This window comes from Boleophthalmus pectinirostris, unplaced genomic scaffold, assembly GCF_026225935.1.
Source record: "Boleophthalmus pectinirostris isolate CB_2022bp ecotype Guang Dong unplaced genomic scaffold, ASM2622593v1 HiC_scaffold_5, whole genome shotgun sequence".
NCBI classification, from domain to species: domain Eukaryota; kingdom Metazoa; phylum Chordata; class Actinopteri; order Gobiiformes; family Gobiidae; genus Boleophthalmus; species Boleophthalmus pectinirostris.
In genome coordinates, this window is record NW_026571404.1 from 23,507,288 (window position 1) to 23,534,760 (window position 27,473).

At 37.0% G+C, this 27,473-nt stretch overlaps 2 protein-coding genes across 2 annotated transcripts in view; both read right to left on the minus strand.

Moving 5' to 3' along the window:
* Positions 1-437: 437 nt before the first annotated feature.
* On the minus strand, positions 438-5,880 carry cfap36 (cilia and flagella associated protein 36). The gene is made up of 10 exons (XM_020921427.2): positions 5,559-5,880; positions 5,219-5,283; positions 5,012-5,113; positions 4,473-4,587; positions 4,311-4,398; positions 3,316-3,472; positions 2,664-2,751; positions 2,358-2,500; positions 2,055-2,213; positions 438-1,044 (listed from the first exon to the last, which is right to left on the minus strand). Exons 1-10 carry the CDS (start codon positions 5,662-5,664, stop codon positions 961-963), a joined length of 1,107 nt encoding a protein of 368 aa, XP_020777086.1. The 5' UTR covers positions 5,665-5,880; the 3' UTR covers positions 438-960.
* A 2,480-nt stretch (positions 5,881-8,360) lies between these two features.
* Positions 8,361-27,473, minus strand: part of LOC110156929 (inactive phospholipase D5-like) — a 54,772-nt gene continuing 35,659 nt past the window's right edge. The window contains exons 3-10 of the mRNA XM_020921160.2: positions 16,341-16,527; positions 13,864-13,972; positions 13,604-13,731; positions 12,196-12,393; positions 10,769-10,905; positions 10,538-10,703; positions 9,955-10,045; positions 8,361-8,866 (exon numbers count right to left, since the gene is read on the minus strand). Coding sequence (XP_020776819.1) covers positions 8,361-8,866; positions 9,955-10,045; positions 10,538-10,703; positions 10,769-10,905; positions 12,196-12,393; positions 13,604-13,731; positions 13,864-13,972; positions 16,341-16,527 — 1,522 coding nt within the window. The remainder of the gene's footprint in view (positions 8,867-9,954; positions 10,046-10,537; positions 10,704-10,768; positions 10,906-12,195; positions 12,394-13,603; positions 13,732-13,863; positions 13,973-16,340; positions 16,528-27,473) is intronic.

The window sequence follows — 27,473 nt, forward strand, 5'->3', positions numbered from 1 at the left end:
AACTATGTAGTACTTTTCTTGGAATGTTCCACGGTATGTCAAGCTTTTCTCAATGGAAGAAAACGTGTTATTACCTGGCCAAGTTACAGGTTTTCCATTTTTATACTTTGAAATTGTTGAATAAATGCTAGAAAAGTTGCCATAGTTTGTAACATTCCAGGCAATTTTATAACATCTCCATGGATGGAGACAAGTGGGTGTCGGACACCCCACCATAAAAGTGGTGAACTTTATATCTACTCCATCTGTAATTACTACTGGTACTGGTAAAAAAAAAATCAAACTTAACTTACAGATGGCAGGTTTAAGATGTTGCTTACATAACAATAAAATTACAGCAAATACTACAACATAATTAACTTGTAAAGACATTTTATTGTGGTTTACTCAATCCAACAAACAAAGTCATAGTTAATATAAAATAATTTATTCAACAGTATATGCCACTCAGTGTACACAGTATTACAGATACTGAGATGATTAAAGTGAATTTTTGTTCCCACCAAAACTTTTTCAACACTAATATGCAAAAGACGTTTTTCAGCCAAGATGCACACAAAAAGACATTACTACAAAAGTTGACACTTTACTGCATAACAAAAGAAAAACTGCAATTGGACGACTTAACAAAACAAATGTGCATTATAAGAAACTGCAAATGTCATGATGCATAAATCTAAAAGTATGAGGAATGTGGTATTTACTTGGTGCTTCGGCTTCTCATCTGGTGACATCCATGTTCTACCAGGTAATGCACTTATAGATCAGTCCAAAATACTCCATGTGGCATGTGCAGTGCAATGATTACTTGCACCTTTGCATTGTGAAGATTTATTAGAAGATTTACAGTATTTGTGTCCACAAAATGTCAGGAGTTGGTGGTGTACAGGAAGCCTTGTGTGACTTTACAGTGGAGGACGGCTGGAGGATACTTGATTGTTAAATATTGCAGTAAGGTCATTATTTTTTGATTACCTCTTCTTTCAACTTTTCCGCTAGGTGTTTTCGTTTCTGTAGCCTCTTTTTCTCCTCTGCAGAGATCTCCTGTTTAAAGACAAATGGCACATCAGTAATAAACAGTGATAGATGCAGCAGCAGGAACTGGTTATGGTTGATAGGTGTAAGGTTATTTTTTGTTTTCAAAGTTGAACATTAAACTCTGCCATTTAAATACAATGTGCTTTCTTTGCTTGTCGAAGAGCACTGGCCTTTGTTGTTCTCGGGCAGATTCAGTCTTCTAGTCACTGAGCTGTAGTTTAAACTATATGGACTCTAGACTTGTTTTGTAGCTTGAGGTTCAACCCATTTTCACAGACCACCCACGGGAACCTCCCAGTTATATTTTTGGGTCTATAACTTGCATGGTGCAACATCAAAACCACATTTTAGTGCAGATATGGACTTTTGGTGGTCTTATTAGTTTGATTGGTTCCTCAAAAACCTTAGGGTTAGGGTAAATTAAATAGTTTTGCATTTTCAAGTGCTTTTTAAAATCCACATAAGCAAAATTGGAATGTTTTGTTTTGATGGAGGCATAATAAGTGAGATGCCCACATTTGTCCAGAATTACATTGATTACATTGAGACACAATGACCAAAAAGAAAAAGCCAGAAACCTCGCACAAGGGTTGGCTACTCTACAAAGCTCTACATCAATGAAAATAAAGCACTCCCTACAGTTACCAAATACATGGATCACCTTTGGTTTGGATGATTTAACAGAGTGAGTAGTTTGAGGAGAACAATTCCCATTCATCTGGGACTGCCCCTTTGCCTCCTGACCAGCAAGAATGACAATGAAGTAATGGGGAAAAAGTTAGATGTTAAAACAAAAGTGACTTGATGGCAAATATCATAGGATGACATTGACAAAATGCAGTAACTACCAAGGCTGAAAAGTACTGATACAGTTGTAGATATAACAAATTAGCAAAGTTAGCTGTTATAAAATTGGCAATGAATGTTAAAGATGCTATGACAAAAAGAGTATTTATAAACTGACTGGTCAGGCTAAGAGCGTGTGAAGGAGCAAAAACTGAAGAGATGTATAATACCGGAGCAGTGGGTGCTGCTGTTGGGCTCGATGGCACCTCCTCTGGTGGACTGTGTCTGTTTTTCTGCTGCTCCTTTTTCAGAGCATGGAGTTTGTCTCTCTGTTGACGGAGATATGTGGCTCTTTGCTGAAGCTGTTCCTGCTCTGACTCTGGCAGCTCCTGTGTAAATATGGCAACACACACACACACCCAAACTGTGGGACTTTTGCATTTAGAGATACATGGATATAGTTAAAACATAATTTTATAAAAGCATTAATAGACATTACATTATGGTGCCTTAGGAAAACAGACTGGACTTACAGTATATGGCTTAGAGAGACCAGCCTCCAACCGCACCTCTTCCAACTCCTTGGAGGTGGGACTGACACTGGCTGGGCATGCACTGGACTTCACTGGTGGCCTTACTGCTGGAAGGACAATTGGATCCACACCATTTGTAGATCCTGCATTTAAGAGAAGATAAAAATGTAAGTATATTGTAATTAGCAGCAAACCATGACAACATTTTATTAAAATTAAAATTTAAAATTGATTATAAAATTGATGCCAATATTACAGTTACACTTGGATATAGTGCTGGGGGTCTGCTTGTGTGAAGTGTGTTACCTAAAGTGTGCTTTGATGAAGACATCTCTGCTGCTGTTTCTTGACCTGCCATTTTGCTGTCCTCAAATGAGACCGTTCTGCTACTGACCTGTGTAAAGATCAGCATGACATGATATTTAAACACCACCAGGATGTGCTAGTGCTAAGTAACTAAGCAAGCAGGTGTGGACTTGACAGATGTTTGATGATGTCTTGAAAGTATTACAACTTATTTTCAAAACACCATTACTAAAGGAAAGTAACAACATAAAAGAAGAGTAGCTGATGCAGGACCCTGCAGAAGCTCATGTGGATCTAAATAAAATAAACTAACATTTATCTATATTTAGACTACAATGTATTTTTTTACTCTACATAATTCTACAGTTACTTTACCAGACTAGATTCAGAGGAAGTGTTTCCATTCACTGCTGGGTTTAAGTGACCATTAGTGCCAAAGTCAGTCTCTTCAACCTTTTCCTTTGTAAAATTAATAACACATTTAGAACTTAGGCATTTGTATTAAAACAAAAACAAATAATAACTACAAAAGGAACACTAGCACTAGGAATAACAATATATTATTGTTTAGCTAAAACGGGAAGCAATAGAGTAGATAACGGGATATAAATCAAATTTAAGTAGTCTACTGGGGCACAGTGCCTAGACTTACCTTGGCAGAAGTTTCTTGTTGGCTGGAAGTGGAGGCCTCCTTTACTTCACTGCTCTCTCTCGGTGGTTTATCTGAGCTGCTGCTGGATGTGGAACCATTCTCTTCATCTAACAGCATCCTAAAGGACATCTCCTCCTCATACTCCTCCTTTGACTTCCTGAAGATAGAGATTTTATAAGAGATCCATGTGACAGTCAAATTTTGTAGTTCATATTACTTACAGATGGCAAACACTCTTTAAACAAGTGCCTAATGAAAAGTAAGTATTAGCCAATAAGATCTTGTGTCGTGTTTTGCCATCTATTGCAAGGGTGCTACGCTCAGATCCCTTTACTTGACTTATTCACTTAAACTACATTTATGGCAAAGACATACACAAAACATTAACTTTTGCTCTAAGGTAGAAATACATTTTAAGACATCTTTGTATACTTTGTAAAGCACATAATGAAGCTTTCTCTGTTTATAAACTGACTATGCTTGTGTTAGAACAGGAAATTGAACTAGCCTAAATCTGATTGGCTGATTAGCTGCCAAGTTACCTGGGTAAGACAAAGGGGATCAAAATACTATTTTTCTCAGTTGCTTGCTCAGTGTCATTCCCCTCCAGCCTAAATTAGCTGAACCCTAAGAAGCTTACATGCGGTCCCATTAGACTCAGTGTGTTCTGCTGCTGCAAACCAAATCCCATTACATAGAACAAGCAGCCGCAGCTTTGAGAAGTGAGGCCGGACACAGGCAGAAGCACTGAGCACCAAGCAGGTAAAAGCTAACACTTTGAACAAACAGACTACAGTGTAACATCATCAACCGTCACAAAGAGTCAATCCAGTAAATATTAAAGTAAAATGACAGAAATGTAAAACCTTTGCATAATTATATTACAGTTACGATGTAATAGAGAACAGTACAAACTACATTAGTTAAAACAACACTTTTTCAATTATTTGAGCATTTTCTACAGATTTGTTGTGATTTATTAAAATGGCACATACTGTAGAACCTGGTGAAGAATCTTCATCTCCTGCTGCTGCAGTTCACTCATCACATCTGCCCCATGTGTCAGACATTCAGGAAGCTCCCCTGTGCACAGACACCAGACTGAGCCTTATTCTTTTTACTTATAGAGTCTGACTATGTGTGTTTATCAAACGTACCATTCCTCTCCTTCATAACCCTCAGAGCCTGGAGCTGAAGTTCCATGTTTTTCTGCACCATAAGTGATCGGAACATCTGGAAGTCATCAGTTGCCAAAACAGGTTGAAACACTATCTGTAAAGAACAAAATTAAAATTTTAATTTTACTGCATTTCTTTTTAACAATTTATACAGTTTTTCAACAATTTATATAAGGTTACAGCTGAAGATTAATTAGAAAAACAGGACAGGGTCTGCAAATTTATTTTAGATGCATAAAATAATGTCACTTAATGGAGTCTAAGCAACATTCTTTGCACCATTTTGGATACACCCTCAGTCGGTTTGGTCTATATTTTTCTTCATTAGAATAATTTTCCATAAAGCCAATGCTTTTACTGTAAATAATGTATCGGAAATAGTTATTGCATAACAGAACTTTATGAAACAGAAGAAAAACTGTTGTAAACATTTACTAAAGCTAAAGCTAAAGTTTTGTAAAGCAGTTTGTGCATTCAGGTCTGAATGGGCAGGATGGAGAACAAAATGCTTACTATACCTGCAAAGTTTTGGACTTGGCAAATGGGGAGGTACATGCATCCAAAAACTGCTGTTCATTAATTCCTACTTCCTGCATATAATTCTCTAACAACTTCTCCACCTACAAAGGCAAAATCCACACAAGTACCCAAAAAGAAGTATTACAAAATGTACATAAAATGTACAATGAAATTTCAGTCATCAGTGTAATAAATGAAGTACTTACAAGGTTTTTATATTGCTGATGGATTTCAGTGTATGACAATTTATTTTCTTCTTCGTCATCAAAAACTGAAAATATATACATAAAATAAGGTATGTTGACATGCGTATTTCAAACATTAGTGTGTCCATATTCACCGTAGTTATCTTTTTAAATTCATACTAATAAATGTAGCTATATGTTTCAAATACGCAACTCCAAAACAGTTTTTAACCATTTGCTTTTCACATCAATGCAAGACCCTGTTAGCATAGTTAGCCAAGAAGCTAAATGCCCCCAACTTCTCCAGAGTAGGTAAAGCCACGTCACATTTATGTATGAATGAGCCACGGCCTTTGTTTACCTGTGCATTTGTTTTCCATAAAGTCAGTGACAGGAATGACCCACTCGGGGCTTCCCAGGTAGCCGACGATGCTCTCCAAAACCCACTCGCTGTCATCCTCAGCCATGTTGGCTGCTGGAGGATAACAACAACAGCGCCCACACGGCCGTGTTTTTCAATCCGTCGTGTCCAGTCTTGTCCGAGCGCGACGCCTCATCTTGCACAAATATGTAAAATCACTCCTGATTCGTCCGCACAGAGTAGTTAGTCCATAGTTAGTGTCTGTGGCCCAAAGTCTTTTCGAGGACAATAGCTGATCGGTCAAAAGTGCGCACTCAGGAGTTTAACGAGAGCACGCATAATCGGTTACCATGGATACCGTTACGTCAGCCTATCAGGGCTGTAGCGTGGAGCGGCGTAAGGGGCCCGGCACCGTCACACAGTCTATGTGTACAGTAACATCAAACAGCAACATTTAAAACTGTATGCTTGTGTCTATGCATAAAAACACACAATGTTTTGGCTTTTTATAGTTTCAATATTGCAATTACAATTTCAAGTTGTCATCAGAAGTCAGTACTATAAGATCACAAATTTACAACACAAACAGGATACATATTTTTATTAATAGTAAAAACGTATTTATATTTCAAATGTGCGCATTATCAATGTATTAAGTAAGATACATTCCCTTTGAATTCATAAAGGTATATATTGTTGTAATCTCTGAAAAGGCGCAAACTGCAGTGCTTAGGCAAGGCATGCAAGCAGCTGTCATGCCATAAAAGGTCAGCGACATGTAAAAGCATATACATTTAGTGCAACACTCAGGAACATAACTTGGTTTATATTTTACATTAGCGACTCTCTGTCTCAATAGTCACCTCAGAACAGGGGCCAAAGAATTGTAAAAAAAAAAACCCTGATTGTCAAAAATGTAACCCCAGACAATTCCATTTACATCTTCTTTGCAGCAGTACATACAACATACAATTCCTAAACACACAATAAACATTTAGAATAAAATGGCAAGGGCAATGTTGACGTGGCTGAACACACAAAATAAAACACTACAACAGGAAAATCATTTCGCAGTATTTGGAGCCCCTGCAGAAATGTGACTTTGACTTCCACAAGATGGCAGTATTCTGCCAGAGCTTGTAGTTAAAAAAAATCCACATATAAAAATGAGATAGGTCACATTTTCATCCTTAAAACCAACTGTTTATGAAATACATTTGTTCATACTTTTTTGTGCTGTATTTTAAGAACTGAACTGGAAAGCTTTCATGTCCCTGCCTATCTATTTCCCCCTATGTAAATAGACATAAAAGACACCATAATCTAAATTTTATTTTTTAAATATTGTTTTAATAATTAAAGGTGGTATAAGCCATGTACAAGAGGTTGAAATTCAGTTAGCGTCAGCCTGTTAAAAATTCATTGTATTGATTTGGCTCTCAGCAGACCCCAGGCCTTTGGACCTAATTTGTTCAATAGGTCATAAAATTATATTTGTTCAATTATAGCAATCATATATCTTTTATCTATTATTTTTATAATTTTTATTTCATTTTAAGGGTCAATATCTTTATCAGTTTTTAAAGTAGCATTATATTTGCAATAAGCTATAGAACATCTATGCTGATGGCTTAATATGTAAAAAATATAAAACACACATAAAAATATACAAGACACATAAAACACAAATTAACATAAAATACAGTAGCAAATTGTGTGCATGTTTCAGGTACAGTATATGTACCTCTTTGGAATACAGTAGCACAGAAAGTATAGAAGTTAAACTGTTGGAATTGTAATAATCAAAACTACAACAACAGAGAATGTGGTGTAAGAACAGGGCTATGTGAAGAACGATGTCAAGTAATGTATCGGGCTGTAAAATATATCAAGTTTTGGGATTTATATTTGAACTATTTACAAGAGCCCCTTATCAATTTAAGTACAAACAGAAGGTACAGAAAAAGGTATGACCTTTAGCTAAACTCATACCTCAGATCCACAGTTAGTGGTGAGACCAGTGGTAATCTATTGGATCAATGATTGTAAACCACCTCTCTAATGCCATCCACAATATATAAAGTGAACTGACAGAAAGGCCATTTGAGCCAGTATACAGAATGAAACAACTGGAAGTCATTGATCTAATTTAGATCTTATAGAATGTACACAGACATGCTTCTTTTTTAAAGATCTATAGCTATTATTGTAATTAGAGATGTCAAATATTTTTAGTTTTTGTAATTAATTTGATAACAATTGTTTTTAAAATAGAGCAATTTTTTTTTTTTTAAGTAAACCTTACTTCTTTTATCTTAATGTTTATGTCACATACATGAGGAACAGCAATGTATTAGACTTTGGAGTGAAAGATAATACGAATTTCACTATTTGGTTGTGGTGAGATTATTATAGAGAATAATAGTTTAATTGTGAAGTTAGTTCTCAGGATAAATTGTAAAACATGAGATATCATGACATCCCTAACTGTAACAAAGTAATTATTGTAATTAGGCTACTGTTCATTGTGACAACTTTATATACAATAAATAGCAAGTTTGTTGAAGAAAAAACATATGTAAGTTTATAACTGTCCATTAAAAGTGCTTAAATCCAGAGGAGATATTGTAATCCTACCTGAGATCTCCTCAAGAACATCATATATTATCTGAAGACATATGTCAAAGCGGTGCATTTTTTTTTTTTTTTTTCAATATATAAAACATTCATAAGAAAATGCTACAAAGAGCTTGTCCAAATCTATTTCAGTGTAAAGGAAGAGCGACCAATCTGATCTTATGGTCACAGGGGCGGGTTACAGATCTCCCTGCTGCCGCTGCTTTCTGCTGTCTGACTGGCAGTGTCTCCTTCACTGTCCTGGTCATTGACATTCATGTGTAGTTTCTTGTTGTCATGGTGACTGGTTTTGACTTGTCCTCGTTCTTGGTAATTCTCAATAACAAGTCCACCTGTTGCGTCTTGGTGAGTATTCTTTTGAAATTTGTCATCGTAGTGTCTTGTTAAAAATCCCTCCTCCTTTTTTCTAATGGGCGCAGGCTTCTCGACATTGATATTGTCATAATGTGATGATTTAACTGGGGCCATCCTGTTTATCCGCTCCTTGTTACAAATAGGGATTTTATTGACTTGTAGTGAGTGGGTGTGATAGGAAAACCAGTCTCGCTCAAAGGCCATTCGTAGTTGGTCAACGACTGTAGAGTTCCTGTCGTCTTCATCGTCTGGCTGAGTAATAACTAAACCAGCTCCCGCATTGTATGAAAACTCATTACCAACCCAGTCAAGATTACCTGGAAAGACACAGCAAAAGCAAGATAAAAATCATTATTCACCTTTTAACTTAAAGGTGCATTGTGTAACTTTTCTGGTGGTACTTTTCTCCATGGAGATGTTATTGCTTCATCTGAAATGTTTCACAGTATGGCATTAAACCTTTCTATCATCATGGAGACCAAACCAGGCCAAATTACTGGTCAGATCTGTAGAGAGGCAACTCCACTCACAGAATACCTATTATTCTAGGTATTTTTGAGCAATAAAATGACTTGTAATTTAATAAATGTAAGGTAGATCTGTTTAATTTCATACCATGGAATATCTGAAAGTGACAGACCCCAACCAAAAAGTTACAGGATGCACCTTTAAGCTGTGAGGTCACCAGTGGGCAGCAATTTATAATATAGTAGTGACAGGCCCTTAATATTTTAGACATTCAGATAGAAACTCTCCATTCTGTCTTTGGTAGGAGAAAATCACAGTACCCAGAAAGAAAATCACTGTATCATGCGTTCAAGTTGTTTTAAATTTAAAATCAAAAATGAAAAAAGTAAAGTTTGGTTTATTTATTTGTTTTTCATTTTGTTTCAGTTTTACTTACTTACTTACTTACTTTTACTTACCTACTTTGAAAAAGGAAGTATTGAAATGCAGGTTCAGTATTAGCTTACCCATGTTTAAATGTGCATTTCTGGTGGAGGGTCTGTCAAATGCTTTTCTCCGTAGAGATGTTATTGCTTTGTCTGGAATATTTCACAGTATGGTATTAAGTCTTTCTATCTTAATGGAGACCAAATCAGACCAAGTTAAAGGTCAAATCTGTTGAGAGGGGACCCCGCACACAGTCAGAATACCTGTTTTTTTGTTTAGGTATTTTTGAGCTATAAACCACCAATAATTTAATTAATATAACACAGAGCTGTTTAATGTCGTACTGTGGAACATTTCATCTATGGATAACATATCCATAGAAACCAAAAAGTTACATAGTGCACCTGTAAATTAACTAAAAGAAATTATGTGTTGTATTACAATTGCTAAAATGGAGAAGCTTGCTGTCATTGAACCAGAACATGCTGAGGGTCTAACCCCTTCTACTCACCTAAATAAATGGCTCTGTCCGTCACTATGAATCTGTTGTGGTTTATGCCTTGCAGGTTTCCATCTCTCAGCACTCTGGGTCTGAAGAACTTCTACACATAGGTACACATGTGGATGAGACAGTAATACTTGAATACAGAGAATAGGTAGTGGTGGAAAAAGTACTCAATTTTGTTATTTAAGTAAAAGTACTGAAGTATCCATACATAATGTACTTAAAGAGTAAAAAGTAAAAGTATTTTGCACAAATTTTAAGATCTAATACAGCTTCAACATCACCAAATAAATAAAAACAACTGAATAAATAAAATAAAATAAAAATAAATCCTTCAGCCCTTTCAGCAGGTCTCAGATCATAATGAAAAATACTTTTACTTTTCAGTCCTGTTCAAAAGTGGAGTAGAAAGTACAGATACCTGCTCTCAAATGTAGTGAAGTAAAAGTAAAAGTATCCACTTCATATGTACTTAAGTAAAGTACAGATACCAAACATTTGTACTTAAGTACAGTACTTTGTTACGTTACACCTCTGAGTATAAGGTAACTCGTGAATGCAAAACATATAGAAAATAGAGTGAACTAACAGCTTCAACAGAGCAGTTGGCTTGCTCCATACACAAGCTCCTCAGAGACCAGACGAAGTTGAATGTGAGCGGATGAGTATTTTCCCAACAACTTATCAGCAGACGGACACGGACCTTCCTCAGTAGTACAGCCTCACGAATACAGCCATCAATACGGGACCAGTACCTTGGCAGACACAGGGATAAATAAATTGTGTCCATACATCCAAAGGAAACAAAAAATATATTTACTTGTTACTATTCATGCCAAAGAGAGGGAGATAATCCGGGATGGAGATGTATATGAAGCGCTGGGCGTCCAGTATGACTTTACTGATGGCTTCCAAGTCACTACTGCGATCTTTGGGAATGAAAACATCTGGAGAGGTCTGTCAACACAATAGTATTTGTTAAACATGTATTTTATATTTAACCATGATAGTTAATAAAATAACAGATAACCCTATGTCCTGTCAATCACTGTATCATAATTATGCCTTATTTGACACCCGTCTCTTGCAATTTTTGCTACTTATTTAGATTTTATTATGACCATTTACCATTTTGTGAAATGTGACATTTCTCTCATGGATCAGTTTTGAAAAAGTTTGCCTAAGTCGAAGTCTAAAATTTAAATTATACATGTAAGGGCCAGCACAACCTGCAGGAAATGTACTCTACTTTACACTATGAGAATATGTGTGTTTGTATTAACATCAAATGAGGGAAGATGGACAGTCTAGTCTAGTGAACAGCATGCTCTTGCACATGTCACATAACACTATCACTCATCACTGGAGGAACGGTGACAGTCAAAGACACAGTGTCCTGAGGAGGACCGCTGTATGAATAATGTTCCTCTGTTCCAAGTTGTCAACTCCTGAAAACTTGAGGGAGTGTAGGGCTGCATACAGTTATTTTGTTACATAAAACTTTGCTTAGGAACAGAGAAAATGAACTGATATAAATATGAACACTAGTATAAATCAACTGCATATGATATTGGGGTTTTTGTTTTGTAATAAATTCCAATACCTATTAAGTGAAGGTGGCAACATAAACAAAAGTGTACTGTTAATTTCATTATTACATAAATGCACGCATTAAAGCATTAACTGCAAAGCAAATTTCCTTCATCCTGAGAAGGCCATTGTAATTATCTTAAAATAACAGTAATTAAGTTGAATGAAAAATGTAAATGGGGGTATATTAGGTGAAAACGCCTTGAGCTTTATGAGCTTTTAACCAATATAATGGTGTTCCTCATCATAATCTTATGTATTTAGATTGACTGATGCTGAATGCTCGACTGAATTATTGATTGAGAAATAATCCTGCATTTAGGGCTTGAGTGCTCAGAAAATTTCAGTTTTCACCTACCCTCTGTCTTCACCAACAACCCAGTGCTAATTCAAACGATCCATACTTCAGGTCATACAGTGAAGTTAAAAAATGTATTAAAACAAAAAACTAAATCCACTATAGATACAGTGAAATGTCACTATTACTATTATTAGCAACAATTTCCTTTTGAAAAGAAGTCCGTGGACCTCTTTCTATTATTATACCATTTTAGGTCAATTTTCAGTTTACAGTGTACAAAAAATACATACCATAGAAAGCATGATGTCTTCCTTGAGGTAATTAAACTTAAATACCAATCAAGCATCATTACTTACAGAGACATAGGCCTGAGCTTTGGTGCTGTTCAGAGTTAGCTCCAGCGGCTGGTCGCTGTTGAAAAGAGCAAAGAGGCGCTTGGACCAGAAGGTAGGGATGAAGTCTTTATACTGAAGTCCCCAGTACAGACTGAACACTTTGTGGAGATCCAAGGCCAAACAGCTGCAGTTGTACACCACAATACCCAGCTCCTTTCTCTATACACAGAAAACAAAACAAGGTCATGGCTATAAACTTAACTGCAATGCATAAAACATAACACAATGTAATACTGAACTATGCATCAGGCAACTACACATCATCACCTATACTTTCTATTCCAGGAAATCCTTCATCTTTTTGTTGCAAACAGTTTTATGAAGCATCCATCGTCACGGCAACAGCAGGGAGTGAGGTGGTACAAAGGGTCTCTCTCTTTCTCATTTCAAAGTGTCTTTTCAATCTTTCATGTATTTGAGCCAGAGTTCCCATCATTTTTGCTGTGCTTCATTTTATCCAGTCATGTCTGAATGTATTTTTTACAACACACTGCAGCTTCAATTTACTGGGTTGATACTATCACATTTGTACTTGTCTTTTATAGTGGAGTCATACTGCCAATAGAGTTACATATAAGCTCTGTAATACACAAATGAAAAACTAATTTAAACTGAAAAGAGTAGTGATTGTAAGTCTATGATCTAAAGATTTACCTCAAGAAATTAATATTTGAAAAGAAGTGAGGTCCAGTTATTGACATTCTCAAATAGGACCCTTACGCCTTAACATTTGTTTTATCTTAAAGATGCATTGTGTAACTTTTCTGGAGGGGGTCCGCAACCTGTTTGTCTCCATTTGGTTTAAATTGTCCCCAGTATGGAATTGAAGTAGTCTGTCTAGTGTTTGTTCAACTACAGGTGTTTTTTACTGCTCAAAAATATCTTAAATAACATCTATTCTTACTGCAAGCGGGGCCTCCTCTCCACAAATCTAACCTGTAATTTGCCTTGCAAGTCTCCATGGAGATTTATAAATTTATGGCAATACTGTGGAACATTCTAAGCACATAGTCATGGAGACAAGCTTGTGACAGACCAGACAAGTTACACAGTGCACTTTAACTAAAAAATATTAATTATGTAAAACTATGTGAAGGCTTAGTCTCAGTGCACTTTGTAGATGGGAAATGTCCAAAGAAAAATACAATCATTTATGTAGGGTATGACAGTAGAAAATGATGGACATTATTCCTGCACCTTCACATGTACAGTCACAATTTTTATTATTATGAGGCACACTGTAACAATACGTGTAGGAAAAACGCTGTATAAATAACGTTAACTTACTCACTTACAGCACACACAAGTATTAAATAGCTCTGGAGCTGTTGTTAAGCATGTGTAGCTCATAGAGCAAGATATCTGATACCGTGGCCAGTGATCTCCAGTCCATGCTTGCGCTGCCAATGTAGAAGTGCTTGTTGTCAATGACCCAGAAGGACGAGTGAAGGTGCCCCTTGGTGAGTGCTGTCATATTCAAATAGTGGACCTCAGCATCTGCAAATGTGTAATGGAAAATGTATATGTATTCACTTGAAGATACATAGACTGTATAGGAAGATTGCATCTGTGACAGTGACATCAAGAGGGGAGAGATGAACAGTACAGATCTAAACAGGGAGCACTCACAATGTTTGTCCAGAGTTATCAGCTCACTCGAGTCAGTTATCCCACTGGAGATCTTCAGTTGGATGCCTTTGGCTTTGAGTCCCTGAAGCCTGGACAGTAGAGCCCTGCCCTAAAACAAATACAGTAACAGTGGTAAATAAAATAAAGCATATTGATATTTTGCAGCTGATGTCATCAACAATCCCTGAAGATGTGATGCTAACTGTAAGCACTGCTCTGTCTGAGGCATTGTTAGACTTTAATCTAAGTTTATTTTAACACATTCTCACCATAAAGAACTGACTTAGTTAGTTAGTTTAGCTAATTGTACCATTTTGTTAAACAGAATCCTAAACAGAATCATGAACACACGTATTGATCACACCATCATTCTGAAAATGTGTGGTTTAAATCCATTTAGTATTTTTTCTTTTTCTTTTTCATTTTAAAACTTTTGGTAGTTATTGTTAATGTGCCCCCATGGTTACTGATAAATATTCTGCCAACAGAGATACATGTAGAACATCCCTAGTGTGATGTTGCTGCAAAATATCATACACATGAAGAGAACAACAAAACAGGATGCTCCATAAAGGTGCGCTGTGTAACTTTTCCACCACCTATGTTTATGGAATGTGTCACAATATGACATTAATAGTGCAGTGGGCAACTTTTCTGGTGGAGGGTCTGCCACCTACTTGTCTCCATGGAGATGATATTGCCTTGCCTGGAATATTCCATGGTATGAAATTAAACATATTCAGCAAGCATTTATTCATTACATGTGATTCTGTTGCTCAAAAATGCAATTATTCTTTCTGTGACAAGGGGGCAACTCTCCACAGATCTGAACTGTAATGTAGCATAGTGCTGTAACCTGCCTGTCAGCCTCGTGATAGATAGGTTTCATCTTTCATACTGTGGAACATTCTAAACAAAGAAATAATATTTCCAGGCAACAAGTAGGTGCTGAGACCTCCACCAGAAATGTTATGCAGTGTACCTTTAAACATGGAGACAAGCTGTGGTGGTTAAGAGTAGCATAATAAATAAAAGGATGCTGTTGTTTTTTTTTTTTTTTTTTTTTTTTTTATTTGAATGTTTTTATAGCACTGAAAAAAGTATAGTTTTAACTTTCTACTTCCATGGGATCGTGCAGATGATGTAAAAGTGCATGTTACTGCTGTAATTTGTATTTTCTCTTCTTTATCTCTGCTGATTCACCCACAGGAGCCAATCTGAGGATAAATCTGACATTGTTTTTGTTCTAACTTTGTAAAGAAGAAAAGTTAGTGAGCTGACAGGAAAAGTTCGGACAGCTATTCAAAGTAAAAGTGCTGACTTGAAGTACAGGAGATGTATTTCAGCCTCTCATCTGAGAATATCATCTGTGGCTCATTTACTGTACCCTGTAAGAGGACATAACTATGTAACTGTTCCTCCTCTCACTCAGTATGGGCAGTATGCGTTGTATGCACTGATGTCCACTTTGGCAGCAGTTCAGGACAACCCAGAGCACAGAGCCTGCTCCGCCCCAGAGGCTTCCAAAGAACCTATTACTTTTCAATCAGTGGTCCACGGCTTTCATTACCTCTGACACATCCTACTGTTTAAAAGCACTTAATTGTTAGGCTGAGTGCAACGACTGCCAAAGCTGCAGGCAAGCAAATCAGGCTAGTTCACTCAGAAACTCCAGTCAGCATACTTTTGTAATTTGAAAAAACAAATTAATTCTGTTTGTTATCAGTCGAATGCACCCTATTTTGTTAGGGGTTGCACAAACAAGCACAAGGTAATTTGGGACACTTTTAAGACAGATGCTCTTCGTTTGCCACATTGCTGTGACTAGTGCCTTATACAACAGCTACCTTCTACTCTGAAAGCAAACACAACATAGCCTTAACGCACCACTGACACTCCACCACATTACATTATTAAATTATTAACTTCTTGTGTACATATGTGTTACAAGATTGACCAGATTAACCAAGAGGCAATTTCTCTAATTTAAAAATTTTACTAACCACTGCAAAAACCTGGCTATAACCTGATTTATTCCATATATACATGTATTGTTACTTTGCAGTCACATTCTATAAGATAAGTCAGTCTAGAGCCTCTTGTCTTCAGAAGGAATGATTGAAAGGTGGATTAACCAAACAGAGAGACGTATGTTCAGTTTGCGTCAAAGACAAACATCGCTGCTAAAACCGGGGGGAAAAAAGATAAATAAATAGGCCTGGGAAGCATCAAACTATTACTTATCTCAGGTAAAATAAGTTACTGTATATTGTTTTTTATTGTTAAGAGAATTTTAAAGAGGAGATGTCTTCTGCATTTGAGAGACATGCTACAAATTAGCAGCTGTGGTTGGACGGTCTCAGGTTTGGAGTTTTTCATGATCTATGGTCCGGTTCCAGTCTGTTTAGATTCAAACAGAATGTAGAAGAGACTGGTTGGTCAGGCAACCCGTCTGGTGGTTTGGTATGATTAGTTACCTGTCTGGCTGCTGGCTGGAAGCTGGATTCATAATCAGAGGAGTTGAGGAGCCAGAGTGGTGAGACTATCTCCACCACTCGTAGTGCCTGGTCCAAGAGACTGTAGAGCCCCTGTGAGAGAGGCAGGTGGGATGTGCTGTTGTTTCCAAATGGGACATCATCTGGAATGTTCTCTACCAACACTGCTCTGCAGAACAAAGAGAGAAACATGAGGTAAAAATGTAAAACCATATACACTGCAAAGTAGCTGAAAAGAGTGCTCCGTTTTGAATATGGCCAACCAGCAGTTACGTTTAAATGATTATGAGCTCAGTGCCATTGTATCAAGGTTATGCTGCTAATGCCTTTGCCAAGGTTTATTACAACCTGGAGTCCATTTCTCCCGCGTCTCTGGATCATTACCCTACTATAATGAGATAACAAACAATTCCCTAGTCTTTGTATGTACATAGATTCTTGATTCCTATTGTATAGGCTTTAGGCTGATGTGAGCAGTGGAATATACAATGCGCAGCCTAGGGATGTGCAAAGTGTCAAAATATCAATATATCCTGATAGGATAAATTTGGTGATACAGTATCATCATTGTGGGCATCTATACTGATATATCAGCAGGAGTATTTTTGGTATCTTTTAGCAATTTGTGTGACTTTTTTTTGGTGCACTACAATTTCAGTGGAATAAATGCAGGACACTGTTTTGATTACATAGATGTATTTCATATTAACTTGGCACAAGTATTGTTGCTAAAGTGTTGTTGCTAACATGTGTTTGGTTCTTTAAAAACAGCAATATATCACAGAGTATCATGTGCAGGTACCATATCATAATATCATATCATGAGTCACGTATAGTGTATCATATCATATCTTGAGGGACCCAGTGATTCCCAACCCTAGTGCAGACATGCAGTTTTGTCAGTAATATGCTGAGATTAAATTACAACTAGTAAGAGATAGGGGAGTCCATTTTTGCTGTCTCCTATAAAAGCTACACATTCTGCTGTCACATGATTTGTTCAATGTAATCATCAGCAGTCTTGGGCACAATAGTTGCAGTGTATAGTGTGGAGTGTAATTACAGACTTGGACTTCATGTCAAATTTGCACATATTGTTGAAAAGTGAGCACGTTCTCTGAGAGGATTCTCTTTCTACACTATCACAGAAGCCTTTTATCCTGCCCCTTTCTTGTAAATACGCTGCCAATGTACATAATGTCAAAATATCTAAAAAAGCACTCTTCTCCGCTGCTCTGCAATTCTCCGTTTCTTACTTTCTTTCATGTGGCCAGACCTCCTTGTCAAAGCCTGATCTCATCAGATCTCAGAAGCTAAGTACTTGGGCATGAGATCGCTGGGTCTATTGTTGGAAAAGCTCTATATAAGACTAATACATTATTATTATATTATTTCTACACTCCAAAGAAATAAAAATAAGTGTATCTAATTGAAAGTATACATTTTAAGGAGATCAACTTTCAGTCCCAAAAAATCTTTGGATCAGCATAGAATTAGTGTGGTAGATGTAAAAATATAATACATTGTTGTAAAGTGCAGATTTTATTTTTGAGTGTTGTGCGTTTTGTAATTTCCTCTTTAAATTACCACTGATCACAACAGGAGTATTTGTGCATACTGCTCATGTTAGACTTTATACATATCATCTGCACACAGACAGAAAATATTCTGACACAACCCTCTGTGGGCAGGACATTGATTTACCAAGATCCTAAGTCAGTCATATAAAACAATGAGAAGGGAAGGATTTCTCAAGTTGAGTGCTCAGCGAGGGTGAACGGCAGGCAGGCGCCACCTCGCCTGGATTAAGGGAAGCGCTGTCATAGAAACAGGGCTGACCCTGCCCTAAGCAATTCACAGAAGGGCATTGGACCATACAAAATCAGGTTATTGTGAATACATCATAGTCTAATGTTATAATCACAGTGCTATGTTATAAGTTAACCTGTGCTTATAGCAAGAGAGCAAATAAAGACATCTGTCACCAGTGGCGGGAAAAGCATAAAGAAAAGTAAGTTGAGTTCAGTAGTTAATAAATTACATTTTACATCACAGATTCAATATCAGTGCTCAGTGCAACAGAACCTATTCTATCAACAAAATAGGCAGGAGAGAGGAGAAGGATGCTTGAGCTTTCTCTGCAATCTGTGGGGTTGGTGCCAACACACATCGTAAATATGCTTCAGTAGACTCTGGTGGCTGATGTATGTACAGAATAGCTCTTGTGTGACTCAGGAGGAGAGGAGCTGCACCAAAAAGGCTACTGCATGATTAACATTAATGTACTAGTGTGGGAAGAAAACCTCAACAAATTAAATAATAAATACAATAATATGCAGCAAATTGCTTAAAGTTATAGTTTGGATTTTTTTTACATTAATCTGTATGGCATCCCCGTGAGCAGTGTCGTGCATCTACACTGACTTACCCCCGAAAGCGTCCGGTGAGCCAAGATACTGGCCGTTTTCGGTGCTGATGAAAGTAGTCCGGCAAGTTGGCTGGGGACATTAAAATAAAGCGTTTTTCTTCTCAAAACAATATGTGTTCAAAAGAGTGATATGTTTGCATCACAAAACCATCATTCTCTAGAATGTCAGACCTCATAATTGCTTGGCACTATTTTCTCTCCGTTCGTATCACTGCGTGCTGCCGCCAGGTGACAGCCGCGCCTGGTTCACTTTGTTTACTGCTCGTAATGTTAGCGACAACATGTGTGATTATGACTCCGACGAAGAAGACTTTGCCTTTAGCACAAAGCTAAGGAGATATCTTTATGAACCTGATGCCGAATTTCACCAGATAGAGTTAAAACGGGCAGAGAGAGAGAGAAGAGAGACAGAGAAGTGGTACAAGTTGAAGCTGGAGTGAGCGGCAATCACCCATCACGTCATTTAGAAACTTGTATACAGCTAACATAGAGCCTATACTGTGACTGGAAGCATGGACTACTAATAGAAACATGGAATCATCCACAAGTCCATGTAGCTGCTGCCAATAGTGTCACCAACATTTACAGTAGTAATAACAGTCTACTTATAAAGTTACGTTTTGTAGAAGCTTCACTAGTGATATGACACTGAGTGATTTGCTGCTGATTCTTGAGCCTCTCTGCTTGTAAATATAGCGGCACCGCTTTGTTCTTACCAGGTGCCTAAGGCAAGAAGCCAAAGTTGCCTCAGCACAATGTCCGTGACAGGAAAATGCTGAGATGTGCGTGGATATTCAGCCAGAATTTTGTTGTTACAGCCTGGATAATCATGAGTCCGCACCATTTTTTAGATATATTCTTATGTATCTTATACAAGCTTATATACTTATCGCTCTAGCTCCAACGTTAGCTCTCTCATGTCGCGGCAGTCTGAGCAAGTAAACACTGCTGACCAACTGAAGAAAGTGATGGATCCCTGCGTGGCTGTCACCTGGCGGAAGCGCACAGTGATACGAACGGAGAGAAAATAGTGCCAAGCGATTATGAGGTCTGACTTTTTAGAGGACGATGGTTTTGTGATGCAAACATATCACTCTTTTGAACACATATTGTTTTAAGAAGAAAAATGTTTTATTTTAATGTCCCCAGCCAACTTGCCGAACTACTTTCGTCCGAAAACGGCCAGTATCTCGGCTCACCGGACGCTTTCGGGGGTAAGTCAGTGTAGATGCACGACACTGCTCACGGGGATGCCATACAGATTCATGTCAAAAAATCCAAACTATCCCTTTAAGGAAGTAAACATGATCGATTATGGATGTGTCTATCAGAAATAAATAGTGCCTTCTGTGCACAAGTCAGAATTTTCATATTTCTGTATCAGTGTGATAGAGATATTTGCCAGCACTTTTGTGTTATTTTACAGTTGCCAAAATATATATCCAGAATGAATCTATACTAAAACTAGTATCAAAATGAGTATTGAAGCCTTTAATTTAGGACCAAACTGTTGCTTTTCTCAACAGTATCAATCTATATCAAAAATAAAAAGAGAGTATTCAAAGAATAAACTACAATTGTCTAACTATCTAAAAATAGATATTTAATTGATCATTGTAGTATTAGAATTTAAATCTAGAAAGTTATGTATTATGGCAACAGTATATTTTTATATTAACTGTGACCACAATCTGTAGTGAATAATAATGTGAATCTTTAACCTGATCGAGCATCTCCTCTATTCAAAAAAACATCTTGCCCGATTGAATAATCAATTCAGATAAACCATGGAATAATAAATCATACAAAAACAAACCCTCCATGAATACTATAGCTCTAAAGGGCAATAAAGTGACCACAGAGTGATAATACTGGCATCATGTCCAGATACAAAATGCCAAGTCTAAACACTTGGCTAAAATAAAGCAGAGTCAGCTGTTGGAAAGAGTCCAAGGGTGAAACTACAGGACTATAACAGTTTACAATCCAAGACCACTCATGTCCTTAATGCATTGTCCAATCACCTCTTAACCTTAGGAGATAGCATAACATGTATCTTAATTAGCATACAAATAGTTAGAGGTCCCATATTCCACTATTTTCTGATCTTATCTGATGTTATAATGTTGTTTCTTCATCACAAACATACCTGGAGTTGTGTTTTATTTCATTCACTCATGTTTAACACACAACCAGTACATTTTTAGGCTGAGTTCTTCCCTCAAACAGAAAACATTGTGTTCCACCTTATGATGTCATGTGGTAATACAGGAAGTTCTCCACTGTGTTTTTAAACTCCATACACCTTCACTAAAATCAACTGGAACATTTCAATGGAATTTTCAATTACTACTGAACTAAAAGCAAAATGCTGTCAACTTGAAAACTATCGCTTCATCACATCACAAAGTGGAACAGAGCATTTTGAGCTTTGGAAATGTAGACAGACTAATAACAAAGAATTACTCAAATGTGTGAATGAAACAAAACACAACTCCAGGTATGTTTTTGAGGAGGAGGTAACAGTATTACTCCATGGCTTAAAGCTTACAAGAGTCACTTTTGAGTAATATAATACCTTTAAAGTGTCTACAATTAGTTTAATTGAGTTAGAACTGAACTCATTTGTAGCAAAATTTGGCTTTCTCTGTTATCTGTGAGGGCAGCTTAAGACTATAGGACTTCTGCCAGCTGCACCTTAAGCCTTTTAAAGTAGTGTTTGGGAGAAATGTAATTACAATAGTCACATTTGTGTCTTAGGATTTTAGGGTACTGGATTTGCTTTCATTTGTCAATCAGAGAGCTTAACGACTGAAGTGCTGGCAGGAAGTACAAGAAATAGAGTGAACCAAAATAGGTGCAGTGATGATGATTATAAAAGGAAGAAGATTAGAGTCTTTGGTATAGCACCATTTTTGTTGTAAATGACACAAAAAACTGGGACAGGGACAGTGAATGCATCTTAAACAAACACAAAAAGGATGGACTGAAAACAGACAGAGAAAGAGAAGTAATCTTATTGTAGAAAAAATGCTCCCGGTCGGCTCTAATGGGTGCTGGACATGATAAATGGGAGTTCTGAGTGTTCAGAACAGGCAGACAGTGGTGTGTATAAAACTGGAGCGAGGAGGAAGCTTGTTTCTCACTGCGAGAGGTGCATTGATCTGAGATTTTTATTTATGCCTCATGTTCTCTTCAATTTGTGGACCCCTGGGTGGCAATCTACATCTGAATACAAAAACAAACAACTGGCTCAAAAATGAAACAGAATAATCCTACAAACCCTGTATATATCGCATTTGCACCTACAGTTCATGCTTGATTTTAGGAAAAACTGATTTTAGATACACCATAGCCTGTCAGACCAATTCCTTATGGACGAAACTAACAAGAGATAAAAATGCAGTCTGATCTGAACCACTGTGAATCGATTTGTATTATTTTATTTTACTACAGCTCCACTTCAGGCAAGATCATCCACTCTGTGAGGGGGAAGCTCCAAGACTTCAAGGAGATATGGGCACTGTTTTTGAACATTTTGGACAAACATTGATTGGATGTTGGGGTGTAGAGAGAAGGGCGTTTTTTAATTATTATTATTTATTTTTGTTCTTGTTTTTGTATAATGTTAATATCAATAAAAAAAAAGTTTCTACAGCCCACTGGGAATCTTTGTATGCTTCCTAGGTACTAAACTCAAACTGGCATGTTTGAATCCATTGTGCGCAAATGAAGTTGGTAGAAATTAGAGCCTGACCGATATATCGGCTGGCCGATATTATCGGCCAATATGGGCACCTGGAGACATATCGGCTATCGGCCGATATGCTTGCTGATATGGGCCGATATTTCACGTGGGCATGTTATATCTCGTTATAAATCTTAGACTCTCTACATTATGTTCATTTAATCCAATACAGACAGATAAATGTCCTAACATGTGGCTCCGCATCAGTATTTATCTACGGTGTAATTTGTCTGTGTCTGTGTCCATACTGTCCCTGAACACACCACCAGAGTGACGTCACTTCACTTGCGTGTGTTTGTTTACACGCGCAGCCGTGCGCAACACTGAGATTATATTCTTTTTCGAACAATCGGTTTGAGTCAGGATTAAAAGGACATTTATTAGTGCAGATTTGTGATGTGAGGAGGAGCCTGTGTGAGCGGTGAGTGTTGGAAATACATCGACTTTGAAGCTAGTTTAGGTTTTGTTAGCAATTAGCTGCTGTAGCTCCCACACATAAACAGGCTGTTTTCTATTGGTCTATTGTAAAGTGATTACATTGGCCGTATATTTGTTACTGGACCAGCATTGATATGTAAATGAGCTGTGAACAGACGTGTGAATGATCCACATTTATGCATATAATTAATTACCGCGGTGCGCACGTTTTTACGGCTAAAGGCTAATAGCGATAGTTTACTAGCTAGAAGTTATGGGTCGGTCGCGATCGAAGCGGCTCTTAGATCCGGCTCTTTGAAGCGAACAACGGGAGCATGTTTCTTATTGGGAGCCGTGTTTTCTCTTTTTCTCACTTTTTCTCTTCATGCCGCATGTAGACCCGTAGTTTGACAGCAGCAGCGGCTGAAAACGAAACTTTCAGAAATCTGCGTGTGCATAGGATAAAAAAGTGCATATTTGGCTGCAGTTCAGCATAAAATGAATAAACCAGGACTAATCTTGGGCTCGAGTGCAGGAGAAAGATAGAAACTGAGTCCCGACATTCAGTCCTGGTTCAGTTCTGGTTTAGTCCTGCTTGCAACAAAACAATCTCAAGAGTCGCTTGGGAGCCGAAAGAGCCAGCTGCTTTAGTGAGCCGAGCCGGTTCTCCAAAAAAAACAAAAAAAACTGGAATACCCATCACTAGCAGTGACAGTAACAGTAGCTAGAATGTGATGCAAAAATGCCATTAGGCCAATCTACTGTATGTAAATTTGATGTGAAGAGTCAAAATAACAATAAATGTTGCCTAAATAAACCCAATTTAGAATTCACTAGAGCCAAACCTAAGTTTTTTAATCAATTCAAGATTTACAGTGAATTTTTACATCACTAAATATATCGACGATTATATCGGCTATCGGCAGCCCCAACTCCCATTATATCAGTTTCATATCGGCCACAACAAAATCCATATCGGTCGGGCTCTAGTAGAAATGGTAAACAAAACTTCCAGTAGAACGAAATGTCTGTAGAAATATAGCATCAAGAGTAATAGTATAGACTGAGTAATATTACTGTGTTTTTCCTAGGTTCCTGATTAATCAGTCTCAAAATGACATAACAATTAGAGTTCCAATTACAGGTTAATTTGGATAATTAATGGATCAAATTATTTGCAGGACTGGTTAATTGGTATTCAGAAAATAAAGCTTGAATAAATGTGAAACTATCAAGAAGTGTAATTAAATGGTGTCACAAGAATGCAGTCAAATATATGGATAGAGCAAATTTATAGACAGATAAGTTGTAACGTTATTTTTTTTAATCTATTGACAGGGATAATGCACTCATACGTAGTCACGGGTAGAGCATGTGTGTAGAAAGTACTAATCCTCAACTCCTGTCCCTGGTTGGTCTTTTCACTACACAAAACAGTTTAAAACAGTTTATAAAAATATTTTTACATAGATAAATTATAAATAGTAAAGCTATGTGTAATTCCTGTGCATTATAAACCCTGTTAATAAAAGCTATAAATCATTACCACAGATAGAAATTGATCGATTCCCAAATTAGTTGTGGATTATTTCAGTAATCGATTATCATTTATCTCATTATCTTCTCTGATTAATTACTGAAGCCCTAAAACAATATTATTTTTATGTAATAGGTGATGCCATAATTATTGGATTCTTAAAACTAAAACCATTATATTTCTGTTGTTTATTGCACAGCCTTTCAAATCTGCTGTGTCAGATTTACGCACATAATAAATCACTGCACAGTGTTGTAATAATCTATGTCATAAAACCCATTACATACAAAAAACACGCATGATTCACTTGTACAATCACAACACCGGGTCAGGTTGAAAATTACCAAGGCAGAGGGGGCTGCTGACAACTGATAAATTATACACACACACTCTCTCTATCTTTCGCTCTCCCTCTTTCTCCCTCTCTCTTTCACTCTCTCTCTCTCTCTCTCTTTCTCTCTCTCACCCCCTCTTTCTCTCTCTCTTCCCCTCTCTATTTTTCTCTAACTGCCTCTGTCTCCCTCTCTTCTTTGCTCTCTTCCTCCCTCCCTCTCTCTTTCCTCCCTCCCTCCGTCCGTCCTTCCCTTCTCTGCATCCCTCTCCTTTCTCTCTCACTGCCTCCCTCTCTCTTTTGCTCTCTCCATCCCTCCCTCTCTCTCTCCACCTCTCTCTTTCTCTCTCCCTGCCTCTTTCTGCCTCTCTGGGGTGCTGGCCTTCTGTTAGAGCAGAGTGGACATTAATATGAGTATCACAGAGCCGCTGCCTGTATACTGCTGATAGGGAGAGATAGGGTTTAATTAGGTACAACAAGGCCCCTGTTGTAATCTATACTCATTTAGCCTGTACATGTCTGTAAATAATCATATACTTAAATAAGTAAGCAGACACTGATACTTGCATATATTAAAATAACATGATTAGTTGCATGAATTAACTTCAGGACAATAAAGTATCTACCTATGTATCACCGTATCTATCTATGTATCTATGTATCTCTGTATTTATCTATGTATCTATCTATCTACAAACCTGTCCCAACTGTAAACAATAAACATACAATTAATCAGAAGCAAAGATTAAAATTATTATAAAATGTCTCTGGTATACAATATGTCAAAAATAATTTGTTGCTCTGTGTTTTGAAGGAAGAAGATGCTAAATACTATAAGCTATAAACAGAATTTAACAGTTCACTATGGTCAGTGTGTTTTTATGGGCATGGGTAAATCAATGCTAACTTGCTTATAAATTGTCTGGTATGGAGTTGGTACACGTTAGGCAAGAAAATACATCACTTTGGATAAGATTATACAGTACGGGGCTTAAGTGCACCTGTAGTTTGGAAAAATCTTTAGAGAAGACGATTAAATTATTTGTGTATGATATGAAAAACAGGTCTTATCATGTGTATCTTTCCCTTCATTCAATAGAATAATAGAATATAGACTGTAGTGTGGCACAAATTAAAGAACTAATAACAACAGTGTATTAGGAAATGCTGTCCTGAATATTTTAGTTTGGCATAATATATATACTGAATAAAACAATATTAAGTGTCATGCCTAAAGAATTTGGTGGAGAGAGCAGTACTATCTTAGCTTCATAATATTAACAGGCATTGAACACTTAAGTTCATTCATTAATACTGTAAATAAGTAGGGATGTACAAACAAGATACTGGAATCGAATATCTGTGCTGATACTGAAAATTCAAACTGATCGGATATCGGTCCAAGACATCGGTTCAGTCAATATCCCATTTTGGTCTATAAATAGCTGTAATGAGAAGATTTTTTTATCAATACTGGCCCAAAATACTTGAACATTTTTTTCAAAGCTGTTCTGTAATTACTTTATATGATAAATAAGTTGCAAAACACATTTGTTTCCCATTGTCATTTGTAATTAAAGGAAATAAATTATGTTTTCAGTCTCTTGATATCATGTATAGGCAGACACTTAAAACGAAAGTATCAGCATCGGTATCAGAGCATAAAAAGCTGGAGTAGCGCATCCCTTGTATAAAAAAAAATCACCCAAAATGCATGCTTAGTATTTTCTTATAGTAGAGAGTTGATAGCTATTTGCCATGTATGATTCAATTACTTACAAATGAAATAGTCTCATAAAATGTGCAATAGTTTTGGTAGAATGACATCGGTGGTCCTTAGGCTAATCATAAAGAGACATTTCTGACGCTACTGAAGAGTCGACTAATGAGAAAGAACAAGCCAACAGCTCCTATCTCCATCTCTCCCACATCTGCTTCTGCTCTCCTCCACTGTTCATTTTGCTCCTCTAAAAACCTTGGGGGTCCTTCACACTCACTATACTTAGACCCAAAGTGGAGGAGAAAGCTGGCAGAAAGACTTGTTAGGCATCTTGTTTAGGGGAAAGAAAGAGAGCACGGACACAGCATAAAGAATGAAGAGAGAGAGAAGGGGGGAAGCAATCCAAGGCTGAATGGCAAATTGGATGATACAAATGTAATGAAGGAGAACCAGTAGGAAGTGAGAAGAAGAGTGCTGCCTCAGCCAAACCAGTGCTGATCCAGTATTTTCAATGTGGGCCACTAACTCAATATTAGAAACCAATCACATCTAAGCCTCTACTTTTTATGCAATAGTCTGATCTATCAATTGTATCAAAACAAATAACAACTTAACTCCAACCCAGACAAGTTTTATAGCAGGACAGGTTTTATTGAGGATTGTACAGTTTCTAATCAATAAAGCTGCACTCAAAATGGCACAAAGGAGAGCACATCACAACATTGTACAGTAATTGATGAGCATGCACCATTATGTAACCAAATACTGCAAAACAAAGAACACTGTTTAGATGAAAAACAATTTATATTATATTATCTATCTATAATCTATATCCATAAGTCACTGTTGTATTTGTTTTAGCATTTACGGGCTTTTAAAACATTATATATTAATATGAAGATAAGTGACTTTGAACATAAGGTTTTTTATGACT